At 46.6% G+C, this 13,201-nt stretch overlaps 2 protein-coding genes across 6 annotated transcripts in view; one reads left to right on the top strand and one right to left on the bottom strand.

The window, feature by feature from the left end:
• Positions 1–6,176, bottom strand: part of WWP2 (WW domain containing E3 ubiquitin protein ligase 2) — a 179,422-nt gene extending 173,246 nt beyond the window's left edge. Inside the window, exon 1 of one of the 5 annotated variants that reach the window (XM_016928596.4) lies at positions 6,018–6,176. The gene's annotated coding sequence lies outside the window, so the exon portion shown is untranslated. 5 annotated transcript variants of the gene reach the window in all.
• A 4,156-nt stretch (positions 6,177–10,332) lies between these two features.
• Positions 10,333–11,996, top strand: LOC454204 (non-POU domain-containing octamer-binding protein). The gene is given in 2 exon segments (XM_024349896.3): positions 10,333–10,606; positions 10,608–11,996. Coding segments are annotated over 2 exon segments (1,401 nt in total). The 5' UTR covers positions 10,333–10,450; the 3' UTR covers positions 11,853–11,996.
• The last annotated feature ends 1,205 nt before the right edge of the window (positions 11,997–13,201 follow it).

Raw genomic sequence — 13,201 nt, 5'->3', positions numbered from 1 at the left:
CTTAAACTCCTGACTTCAGGTGATCTACCCACCTCGGCCTCCTAAAGTGCTGGGATTATAGGTGTGAGCCACCATGCCTGGCTGGTATTTTCCTAATAGTTATTATTAGTAGTAATGATTTAAATCACTGAATATTTGCTATAAACTGCGGTGGGGTGAAAAACAGGGAACTGCAACCTTCTAAAAAGATTTTGGTTAGAATCTAACCTGTCCCATCATCCAGGGGAAACATCTTCCCTTTTGTTCCCATCTTTCAGAAATTCCAGAGCCCTAGCCAGTTGTGGTGGCTCACACCTGTAATCCCAAACACTTTGGGAGGCTGAGGCAGGAGGATCACTTGAGCCCAGGAGTTCAAGACCAGTCTGAGTAACATAGTGGGACCCCATCTCTACAAAAAAGTTAAAAATCAGCTAGGCATGGTGGCACATGCCTATAGTCTCAGCTACTTGGAAGGCTAAGATGGGAGGATCACTTGAGCTCAAAAGGTTGAGGCTGCAGTGAGCCATGATCATGCCACTGTACTTCAGCCTGGGTGACAGAATGAGACCTTGTCTCAAAAGCAAAACAAATAAAGAAGAAAGAAAAGAAATTTCAGAGTCCATAATGTGGAGTCCTAATAAGATAAGTAAGCAACAACGAGGAAGGGGCCTCAGGTAGGGGAAAACCATGGACAGTCGTTCTGAGAAATGATTAATCACAAACAGCCCTCAGATGCATCAATCCCCACATAGCCCCCTCCAGCACAACCCTGTAAAACTTCCCTCCATCTCCTGCCTCTTTGCAGACAGCCCCTTCTCTGCTGTGCTGCCCATTGCTTTCTTGCAACGTGTTTTCACTTTAATAAATCTGCCTTTCTTTACCTGGTAAATTCCCTTTCTGCCTGTGACACATAATAGTCCTAAGGGACTCAAAGTCGCTCAAAAGCAACTCACTGATTTGATTCCAAAGGGAGTTTATGTTTATATAGCCACTCCACCCATCTCACTAATGATAAGTGGTAGAAGGACCAGATGTGGACTCTGAAGACCAAGATTCAAATGGCCATCTCTTTCATTTCTTAGCTATCTGACCTCGTGAGGGTCACTTCACCTCAACAAGGTTAAATGTATAAAATGGTGGGATGCCTGACAAACAACATGCATTCAATACATGTTTGAAAAAACCAATACATATTTCAAACATAAAAAGCCCATTATCCATCCATCCTGGAGGCCTAAACTGGATGCCAACCCAGGAAGCCAGACTAATTCCAGAAATTGGCACTCAAATTGATTTCAGGGGTGCTATAAAGATGCACAGTTGGAAGAGTAGCCTCATTAAGAAAAAAGAAACCCATTAGCTTGTGGTTTTCAAAAAGATTAAAAAAAAAACAAAACCCCTATTCCAGTACTTTGGGAGGCCGAGGCAGGCAGATCACTTGAGGTCAGGATTTTGAGGCTAGCCTGACCAACCTGGTGAAACCCCATCTCTACTAAAAATACAAAAATTAGTTGGACATAGTGGCAGATGCCTGTAATCCCAGCTACTCAGGAGGCTGAGGCAGGAGAGTCACTTGAACCTGGGAGGTGAAGGTTGCAGTGAGCCAAGATCGTACCATTGCACTCCAGCCTGGGCAACAGAACAACACTCCAAAAATAATAAAATAAAATATAGGATCCATAGAAAAGCCTCTCTCTGAAGGTGATGGTTGAGTAAAGATCTGAGGAAGTGAGGGAAGGAAGGGGCCATGTGGCTGAATAGGGGCTTAAGGGTCCAGGCAGAGTTCAAAAGCCCCAAATAAGGAGTACCACTGGCAGGTTTTGGGACCAGTCAGGAGGCCAGTGTGGCTGGAGGGGATTGAGTAAGCAGGAGTGGAGAGAGGAGGTCAGGGTGGTGGTGGGTGTGGGAGGAGAGATCAGGTCATGGAAGGCTTGCAGGCCATTGTAGGGTATTGGTTTTCACTCCAGTTAAGCTGGGACAATTGGAGGGTTTGAGTTGGGCAGTGGAGTGGACAGGATCCACCCTGCCTTTTAACAGACTTGCCCTGGGTCCTGTGTGGAGAAAGTGAAGGCCAGCCAGGGTGGAAGAGGGAGACAAGTTAGGAGGCTGTTGCCATCATCCAGGGGAAAGATGCATCCAGGGTGTACTCTGAAGTACAGCCAGTAGGCTTTGTGGACGAGCTGAGTTGGATGTGGGGTGTGAGAGGAAGAGACGAGACAAGGGTGACTCCAAGGTCTTTGGCTTGAACAACTGGAGGAATGGAGTTGTCATTAACTGAGATGGGGAAGGCTGTCTGAGGGGCAGGTGTAGGGCTCAATTTTGTTGATGTTGATTATAAAATGCCTGATAGGAATCCACGTGAAGATATTGTGGGCAATTAGATCTAGAAGTCTGGAGACAGGCCTAGGCTAGACACACATATGGAAGCTGTTAGCATGTGGATAGTATTTAGAGTTAAGAGACTGAGCCAGGTGCAATGGTTCATGCCTGTAATCTCAGCACTTTCGGAGGCTGAGGCAGGAGGATGTCTTGAGGCCAAGTGTTCAAGACCAGCCTGGGCAAAAGTGAGAACCCCCGCCCCCAACTCCGCATCTCTCCAAAAGCAAGACGGAGTCTCGCTTCGTCACCTAGGCTGGAGTGCAGTGGCGCGATCTTGGTTCACTGCAACCTCCATCTCCCGAGCTCAAGCAATTCTCGTGCCTCAGCCTCCCGAGTAGCTGGAATTAGACACATGTGCCAACAAGCCCAGCTAATTTTTGTATTTTGGGTAGAGATGGGGTTTCACCATGTTGGTCAGGCTGGTCTTGAAATCCTGACCTCAAGTGATCCGCCCGTCTCAGCCTCCAAAAGTTCTGGAATTACAGGCGTGAGCCACCGCACCTGGCCAGGATCCTATTTAAACTGCAACCTACATCCCTCTTCCCTGGTTTATTACAACATAATACATATTATACTTAGTTATCAATGTGCCCTTCTCTAATAAAATTGAAGATCCACAAGGGTGGGGATCCTTACCTTTCTTGTACTGCTATATTCCTGGCATTCAGAACAGGTTTGTCCAATAGAAATAAGATGGGAGCCACAAGTGCAAGCCACATTTATAATTTTTTATTTTTCTAGGAAATACATTTTAAAAAGAAAAAAGTGCTGGGTTTCAAGTCAAGGTTAAGTGGGAAAAAAAAAGACAGAAAGGTGAAACTTTTTTTCTTTTTCTTTTTCTTTTTTTTGAGACAGGGTCTCACTCTGTCACCTAGGCTAGAGTGCAATGAGTGGCACGATCACAACTCACTGCAGCCTCCACCTCCCCAGGCTTGGGTGATCCTCCCACCTCAGCCTCCTGAGTAGCCAGGCGGGCGCCACTGCACCTGGCTAATTTTTGTATTTTTTTGTAGAGACAGGGTTTCACCATGTTGCCCAGGCTGGTCCCAAATTCCTGGGCTCAAGCAATCTATCCACCTTGACCTCCCAAAGTGCTGGAATTATAGGCATGAGCCACCATGTCCGACCAACTATTTATAATTACGTTGTATTTAACCCAATAAATCCAAAATGTTATCATACATGTTTATACATTATATGATCGTTTACTATAACATAAAAAGTATCAATGAGACATTTTACTTTTCTTCATGCTAAGTCTTCAAAATCCAGAATGTATTTTATGCTCACAGCATAGCTCCAGTGCTCAGCAGCCCTATGTGGCTAGTGTAAACCATACTGGACTCTACAACAATGCCTGGCAAAGACAGAGTGGGTACTTATAAATATTCACTGAATGAAAGAATGTTTTCCCAGGAAGAGGAAGCTATGGTAGAGTACAGCGTTTTCTAAACTTCATTTACTCACATTCTACATTCACAACTTTTTCTGTGTGATCTTTTTCCTTAAAATGTTACACTTTTTATTCCTGAAAAATTATGTAAAAATAAAACTTTCAGTTGGGCATGGTGACTTACACCTGTAATTGCAACACTTTGAGAGGCCGAGGTGGGAGGATCGCTTGAGCCCCGGAGTTTGAAAACAGCCCGGGCAACATAGCAAAACCCCTGTCTCTACAAAAATTAGCCAGGCGAGGTGGCACCCACCTGTAGTCCCAGCTGTTTGGGAGGCAGACATGGGAGGATCACCCGAGCCCAGGCAGGTCAAGGTTACAGTGAGCCGTGATTCTGCCACTGCACTCCAGCCTGGGCAACAGAGTAAGATCCTGTCTCAAAATAAAATAAAAATAAAATTTTCTATTGTGTCAATAAATGAAAAAGAATGGATCTAAGGATTAAGTGCCTGGGCTTGAGTCCCTACTCATTTACTAGCTCTGAAATCTAAAGTAAGGACTTCATTAAGTCTCAGTCTCTTCATGTGATATAGGGACAATACTGACCATCCCAATTTCAAAGGGAAGGTTAAGTGAGATGTTGGTATACGCTCTTTGTAAATGGGAAAGTAATCATGAAGTGAAAGAGACTGAGAAGCCAATCCAAGCCTTTCTCTCGAGTCTGTTTTCATATGGACCCATGACACAGATAATCACAAGCTTCTCTGACAAGAAAAAGAGTAGAAGACTTGGGTTCAAATCCTTTGTCACCACTTACGCCGGTGTGACTTTTAGAAATGCATTTATTCACCAAATATTTATCAAGTGCCCACAACATGCCAGGCACTAGGCTAGCAGCCAAATAAAATATGAAACCTGCCCTTGAAGGATTTGCAATCTAGCAGGAAGAGGCCAGCAAACAAGAAAGAGCAATAAATTGTTTTAAAAAATCAAGTCGTCTCTCGTAAGTCTGTTTGTTCCCTGTGAAATGAGAATACATCTTCCCAACCTCACTCATAGGCGCTGCTGCAAAAACTAATTTTTAAATGTTTATCAAATAACTCCAAAAACTTGAACTCATAATACATTAGGAAAGTACTTTTTCCTACTTGTAACCCAAAACGATGCTGGCTGCTGTGAATGTCCAGTTTGAACATTCGTTCCAGTTACACTGCACTCATGAAACTCCTTTTGCTTCTGCAAATTTTAGTAAACATGAGAAACAGGAAGATGAACAGGCTTTAACACAAGTATTCAATCTCAAAATCATGATCCAGGTCACAGTTCTAAGGAACATAACACAGACCTCTCAGGCACCCTACCTAGTTACAGTTCGTCAAGATAAGCAGTCACAAGATAAGCTAAGGGAAACTGAATAATTTAAACGGAAGAAAGAGAAAAGTCATAAAGCAGTCTAGGTAGACACTTCTCTGTCCAAGATTTCAGCAGTCACTATGTTGCTGAGGTAACGCTGGGCTAGGTCAACAGTGTAAGCTAAAAGCCATTTTACAGGCAAAGTGCCCACACTTATTTTTTTAATTTATTTTCTTTTTTTGTTTTTTAAAGCCTCGATGATGGCCCGTTCAGGGAAAATCTCAAAGAAAAATGAGCTGAAGGGCTAGGCTCCCAAGAAGTGGAAACCCTACCCACGCAGGACTAAGTGGGCGCGAGGGAAGCAAGACGATCAAGATTCTGTGATCCCTCCTGAAGTTTAAAAACTGAATGGGACCGTCATTAAAGTCTCGGGTAACAATCATTTCCAAAGAGGAAGGAAGGGAGAGACTCTCAGAGGGGGTCCAGGCAGCATCTTCTTTCCTCTGGCTCCACGCCATAAACCCATTTTCAGGCACCCCCTTCCAGCTCAGTTCCAAGTCGCCCCTTCCCCTGGTCCCGATCCCTCCACAAAGATCGCTCCTCTCCATGCCTGGGAACCTAAGCTCCTCTCCCCTTCCGGGAGGACTCGCTCCAGCTGCACCCTTGGCGGCCGGGGCACCCATTTCGGAGCAACCCCGGCGCGGGCCGCGGCGCGCCCACCCCGCTCGGGCGGGAGCCGGGACACCCCCTCCTCGGAGGCCGGAACCGCCGCGCCAGGCCCCTCCCACAGGAAGCCGCCGCCCCCCGGCGCCCGGGCCGCGCCGCCCCCGGCCCACCCCGCGCCGCCCGCCGCCCCCGGCCCGCCCCGTGCAGGCAGCCAGCCCGCCGCGCCCCCCGCGCCAGCGCTCGCTACCTGCCGTGGCCACAGAAGCGGCGCCGAACTCCTCTCCTACTTCCGCCTTCCACCGCCCGCACTCGGGCCGGGTCACGTGACAGCGCGCGGTCACCTGACCCGGAAGAGGCTGGCCAGGCTCGCAGGTGCGGGCCACCTAGGCCTGGCCTGGGCACCTCTGGCCTCGAGGAGGCCTTTTTATCGTCTCTGTAGTTGAAAGTGGAAGGGTTTCTGCTCACCGGATGGTCCCAGGCAATCAAATAAATTGAGGGCTCACTGAATGCCATCTACTCTGCCCATCAACCTTATAGAGGCAGGGACAGGTACTAGCCCCATTTTACAGGTGAAACGAGACCTTCAGACTGTTAAGTCAGCAAATACTTAATTGAGCTCCTTTAGTAGGGTTGCCAGATAAAGTACAGGACACCCACTTAAATTTGAATTTCAGATAAACAACAGTGTAATATGTATGTCCCAAATACAGAATGGGACATATTTATACTAAAAAAGTATTTTTTGATTATCTGAAGGTCAAATTGAATTGAGTATCTGTATTTCTATTTCCTGGCAACCTTATGCCTATTATGTGCCAGGCACTGTTCTAAGATCCAGGACCACAAACATCTCAGCCTTTGTGGGGCATCTGTCCTTGTGACATGAAGCAAAAGTACAAAAGCTTAAAAACTCCTGCTTGGCTCCATAAAAAGCCCCTCCACACTAATCCAATCGCATTCCCTTAATCTACAACTACAGGGCACAGAGAACTTAATGAATTATAATCCAGGTAGGTAGGTAGGTAGGTGGATAGATGATAATTTTTTTTTTTTTTTTTTTTTGAGATGGAGCCTCGCTCTGTCGCCCAGGCTGGAGTGCAGTGGTGCAGTCTCAGCTGACTGCAACCTCCGTCTCCCCGGTTCATGCGATTCTCCTGCCTCAGCCTCCCGAGTAGCTGGGATTACAGGCGTGCACCACCACGCCTGGCTAATTTTTGCATTTCTAGTAGAGACAGGGTTCCTCCATGTTGACCAGTCTGGTCTCGAACACCTGACTTCAAATGATCCGCCCACCTTGGCCTCCCAAAGTGCTGGGATTACAGGCATGAACCACCGCACCTGGCAGAGAAATATTTTTTTTAAGAGATGGGTCTGGATAGGTTGCTTCCGCTGGGCTCGAACTCCCAGCTTCAAGCAGTCCTCTTGCTTCAGCCTCCCAAGTAGCTGAGACTACAGGCGAATGCCACTGTGCGTGCCCAATAACTTTATTTATTTATTTATTTATTTACTTATTTATTTGCTTGCTTGAGACAGAGTTTCACTCTTGTAGCCCAGGCAGGAGTGCAGTGGCTCAATCTTGGCCCACTGCAACCTCTGCCTCCCAGGTTCAAGCAATTCTCCTTCCTCAGCCTCTTGAGTAGCTGGGACTACAGGCGCCCACCACCATGCCTGGCTAATTTTTGTATTTTTAATAGAGATGAGGTTTCACCATGTTGGCCAGGCTGGTCTCAAACTCCGAACCTCAGGTGATCCACCTGCCTTGGCCTCCCAAAGTGCTCAGATTACAGGCGTGAGCCAATGCGCCCGGCCTCCAAGAACATTTTAAATAGACATTCTTGACTGATGTTCTGGACAAGTTGAATGAAGGCTCAGTTTAATCACCATTGATTAAAATTAATACTAATGACGTAATTAGCCTCAAAGACTTGTACTAATCTGTTATTTTTGGGTCTTCAAATTGGGATGGATTCTATCATGCATACAAATTAAATTGGCTGGTGGGGCATGGAGGCTCACGCCTGTAATCCCAGCACTTTGGGAGGCAGAGGCAGGTGGATTACCTGAGGTCGGGAGTTCGAAACCCACTTGGCCAACCTGGTGAAACTGCATCTCTACTAAAACTACAAAAAAAAAAAAAAAATTCGCCGGGCATGGTCCGGGTGCGGGTAATCCCAGGTACTCCAGAACCTGAGGCAGGAGAATTGCTTGAACCCGGAGGCGGAGGTGGCAGTGAGCCATGATAATGCCTCTGCACTCCAGCCTGGGCGACAGAGTGAGACTCTGTATCTAAATAAATAAATAGGTTGAACACTTAGTCTCTACTTTTTCTAGTACCACTCCAAATCCAAGAGATTAACTTTCAAGGAGATACAGTCCTGTCTTTGTACATTAAACCCTATATTAGTCTCATTTATAAAACTACTATAACTAAAACTTCTCCAGTTCCATTGATGGCAGTTTTACTAATTCTGTTCTAGATAAATTAGAGACTATTTCCTTGACTTACTAGCATTTGTTGGTTTCGGTTTGTTTTCTTCTTTCATATTTCATTTTTTATCTTTTGTTGCTTTTTTTTTAACAACCCTGCAGAAAAGATTTAGTGGCATCTGAGTAAGTGTTCACCAAAGGGGAGAAGGGACAGGCAAAGAGCACACACTGCACATTAAAAGAATAAAATCTGACAGGGTGCGGTGGCTGGCACCTGTAATCCCAGCACTTTGGGAGGCCAAGGCGGGCAGATCAGACTGTCAGGGGCTCGAGATCAGACTGGGCAACATGGTGAAAACCCATCTCTACAAAAAATACAAATATTAGCTGGGCATGGTGGCACACACCCGTAGTCCCAGCTAATTGGGAGCCTGAGGCTTGAGAATCGCTTGAACCTGGGAGGCGGAGGTTGCAGTGAGCCAAGATTGCACACTGGACTCCAGCCTGGATGACAGGGTGAAACTCTGTCTCAAAAAAAAACAAATTGATATGATAAACTAGAAAATGAGAAATAGCCTCCAGCCATACTCTGTTACGGCAGGTAGCACAGGCACGTTCTAGATAATGAAGAGACTGAGTGGTGAGAAAGGTTGAGCCAGGTGTAGTGGCTCACGCCTGTAATTCTAGCACTTTGGGAGGCCAAGGCAGGTGGATCACCGTACATCAGGAGTTCGAGACCATCTGGCCAATATGGTGAAACCCCATCTGTACTAAAAATACAAAAATTAGCCAGGCGTGGTGGCGGGCACCCATAATCTCAGCTACACAGGAGGCTGAGGCAGGAGAATTGTTGAACCTGGGAGGCAGAGGTGGCAGTGAGCTGAGATCGTACCACTGTGCTCCAGCCTGGGCGACGAGAGCAAAACTCAGTCCCCTTCCCGCCACCTCCCGGTAATTGCTGAAAGGCAATATTCGGTAGCACTGAAGGATTTTTGGGGTAGGACAGATAAATGACAATTGAGGAATCCAGCTGGAGTGAAGACTTCATGAAGAAAGTTTGCATGAAGACCGAAGTCGACATTCAGCAAAATTCACCGGATCTTATAATCATAAAATTTCAGATTTGCAAGGAAACGTAGAAGTCACTAAATACACCTTCTGTTCAATTCAGCAAGGAATTATTTGCTACCAAATTATGTGTGTTGCTTAGGGAGGTGGGGTGAGACTATTAAGACAAATTAGACTCTGGCCCCACGTTGCTCAAAATGAAGTGAAGGCACATAAGCAGCAGTCAGTATAACAGAATGGATAATTAGGTGGCTCAGGGACAGCACCGTGTCTCACACCTGTAATCCCAGCACTTTGGGAGGCCAAGGCTAAAGGACTGCTTGAACCTGGGAGTTTCAGACCAGCCTGGGCAACATGATGAGACTCTCATCTCTACAAAAGTAAAAATGAAAAAACTAGCTGAGCATGGTGGTGTGGGCCTGTGGTCCCACCTACTCGAGAGGCTGAGGTAGGAGGCTCACTTGAGCCTGGGAGTTCAAGGTTGCAGTGAACTATGATCATGCCACTGCACACCAGCCTGGGCAACAGAGAGAAACCGTGTCTCAAAAAAAAAAAAAAAAAAAAAAAAAAAAAAAAAGAGAGAGAGAGAAAGAAAAGGAAAGGAAAGAAAAAAGAAGAGAAGAGAAAAAAAAAGTGGCTCTGAATCAGTTTGTCTGGGTGTTATGTTATTTTCACCACTTACTGACCATGTCAGCTAGACCTAGTGGCTTTAGTTAGTTATCCCTTGTCTGTAAAACAGTACCTATCTTGGCCGGGCGCGGTGGCTAACGCCTGTAATCCCAGCACTTTGGGAGGCCGAGGCGGGTGGACCACGAGGTCAGGAGATCGAGACCATCCTGGCTAATACGGTGAAATCCTGTCTCTACTAAAAATACAAAAAAAGTCGGGCATGGTGGCGGGCGCCTGTAGTCACAGCTACTTGGGTGGCCGAGGCAGGGGAATGGCGTGAACCCGGGAGGCGGAGCTTGCAGTGAGTTGAGATCGCGCCACTGCACTCCAGCCTGGGCGACAGAGCAAGACTCCGTCTCAAAACAAAACAAAACAAAAAAAAGCTTTTCTCGGGACGGGAGAGGCCGCGTAGCGTCGCCGTTACTCCGAGGAGAGACCAGTCGGTAGAGGAGAAGTCCAGGTTAGAGGGAACTGGGAGGCACTTTGCTGTCTTCAATCGAAGTTGAGGGTGCAAAAATGCAGAGTAATAAAACTTTTAACTTGGAGAAGCAAAACCATACTCCAAGAAAGCATCATCAACATCATCACCAGCAGCAACAGCTGCAGCCGCCACCACCGCCAATACCTGCAAATGGGCAACAGGCCAGCAGCCAAAATGAAGGCTTGACTATTTGACCTGAAGAATTTTAGAAAACCAGGAGAGAAGACCTTGACCCAACGAAGCCGTCTTTTTGTGGGAAATCTTCCTCCCGACATCACTGAGGGAGAAATGAGGAAACTATTTGAGAAATATGGAAAGGCAGGCGAAGTCTTCATTCATAAGGATTAAGGATTTGGCTTTATCCGCTTGGAAACACGAACCCTAGCGGAGATTGCGAAAGTGGAGCTGGACGGTATGCCACTCTGTGGAAAGCAGCTGCGTGTGCGCTTTTCCTGCCATAGTGCATCCCTTACAGTTCGAAACCTTCCTCAGTATGTGTCCAACGAAGTGCTGGAAGAAGCCTTTTCTGTGTTTGGCCAGGTAGAGAGGGCTGTAGTCATTGTGGATGATCGAGGAAGGCCCTCAGGAAAAGGCATTGTTGAGTTCTCAGGGAAGCCAGCTGCTGGGAAAGCTCTGGACAGACGCAGTGAAGGCTCCTTCCTGCTAACCACATTTCCTCGTCCTGTGACTATGGAGCCCATGGACCAGTTAGATGATGAAGGGGGACTTCCAGAGAAGCTGGTTATAAAAAACCAGCAATTTCACAAGGAACGAGAGCAACCACCCAGATTTGCACAGCCTGGCTCCTTTGAGTATGAATATGCCATGCGCTGGAAGGCACTCATTGAGATGGAGAAGCAGCAGCAGGACCAAGTGGACCGCAACATCAAGGAGGCTCGTGAGAAGCCAGAGATGGAGATGGAGGCTGCACGCCATAAGCACCAGGTCATGGTAATGAGACAGAATTTGATGAGGCGCCAAGAAGAACTTCGGAGGATGGAAGAGCTGCACAACCAAGAGGTGCAAAAACGAAAGCAACTGGAGCTCAGGCAGGAGGAAGAGCGCAGGCGCCGTGAAGAAGAGATGCGGCGGCAGCAAGAAGAAATGATGCAGCCACAGCAGGAAGGATTCAAGGGAACCTTCCCTGATGTGAGAGAGCAGGAGATTTGGATGGGTCAGATGGCTATGGGAGGTGCTATGGGCATAAACAGCAGAGGTGCTTTGACCCCTGCTCCTGTGCCAGCTGGTACCCCAGCTCCTCCAGGACCTGCCACTATGATGCCGGATGGAACTTTGGGATTGACCCCACCAACAACTGAACGCTTTGGTCAGGCTGCTACAATGGAAGGAATTGGGGCAATTGGTGAAACTCCTCCTGCATTCAACCATGCAGCTCCTGGAGCTGAATTTGCTCCAAACAAACGTCGCCGATACTAATAAGTTGCAGTGTCTAGTTTCTCAAAACCCTTAAAAGAAGGACCCTTTTTGGACTAGCCAGAATTCTACCCTGGAAAAGTGTTAGGGATTCCTTCCAATAGTTAGATCTACCCTGCCTGTACTACTCTAGGGAGTATGCTGGAGGCAGAGGACAAGGGAGGGGTGGTATTAAACAAGTCAATTCTATGTAGTATATTATTTAATCAGTTCTGTGTGGTGCATTCCTGAAGTCTCAGATGTGATTGTTGAGGGCCTGGGGAAACCATGGCAAAGTAGATCCAGTTAGAGCCCATTAATCTTGATCATTCTGGGTTTTTTTGGTTTTTTTTGTTTTGTTGTTGTTGTTGTTGTTGGTTTTTTTTTTTTGTCCATCTTGTTTCATTTGCTTGCCCTGCCCCCGAGATGGAGTCTTACTCTGTCGCCCAGGCTGGAGTGTAGTGGCACGATCTCGGCTCACTGCAATCTCTGCCTCCCGGGTTCAAGCTTGTCCAGGCTGATCTTGAACTCCTGACCTCGTGATCCCCCGCCTCGGCCTCCCAAAATGCTGGGATTACAGGGGTGAGCTACCGTGCCCAACCTCACTTGCTTTCTTATCCTTACACTCCCCCAGTCCCAGAGAAACTGCCACATACACCACAAAAACCAAACATCCCCCAATGACCTTAGCCCCATTGCTCCATTCACTCCCAGGTGAGAATTCAGGCAAACGTCCACAAAGGTCACAGGCAATGTACATATGGTTCTATTATATCCCATATATTACCCCTTCATGTCCTAAAGAAGACATTTTCTCTTAGAGATTTTCATTTTAGTATATCTTTAAAAAAAAAATCTTGTGTTAACTTGCCTCCATCTTTTTCTTGGGTGAGGACACCCAGGAATGACCCTTTTGTGTCTATGATACTGCTGTTCACAGCTTTTCTTGATAGGCCTAGTACAATCTTGGGAACAGGGTTACTGTATACTGAAGGTCTGACAGTAGCTCTTAGACTCGCCTATCTTAGGTAGTCATGCTGTGCCTTTTTTTTCCATTGGTGTATGGTATTTGATTTGTCTCTGATATATTTGGAGTTTTTCTGAGAACTGGAGCAGTAATGCAGCATCGACCTATTAAAATACATTTTAAGCCTTTAAAAAAAAACAGTACCTATCTCATAGGGGTGCTGTGATAACGAAATTAGGTAATCTGTATTGATTGACTTTTAACCATAAGAATATATACAGGTTTTAAATTTATTTATTTATTGAAGAGATGGGGGTCTCGCTATGTTGCCCAGGCTGGTTTCACATTCCAGGGCTCAGGCAATCCTTTCGCCTCAGCCTCCTTAATAGCTGGGATTCTAGGCGCG

The sequence above is a fragment of the Pan troglodytes genome, chromosome 18, assembly GCF_028858775.2.
Source record: "Pan troglodytes isolate AG18354 chromosome 18, NHGRI_mPanTro3-v2.0_pri, whole genome shotgun sequence".
NCBI lineage: Eukaryota > Metazoa > Chordata > Mammalia > Primates > Hominidae > Pan > Pan troglodytes.
Note: the sequence above shows the minus strand (reverse complement) of the source record. Positions and strands in the feature narration are given on the sequence as shown.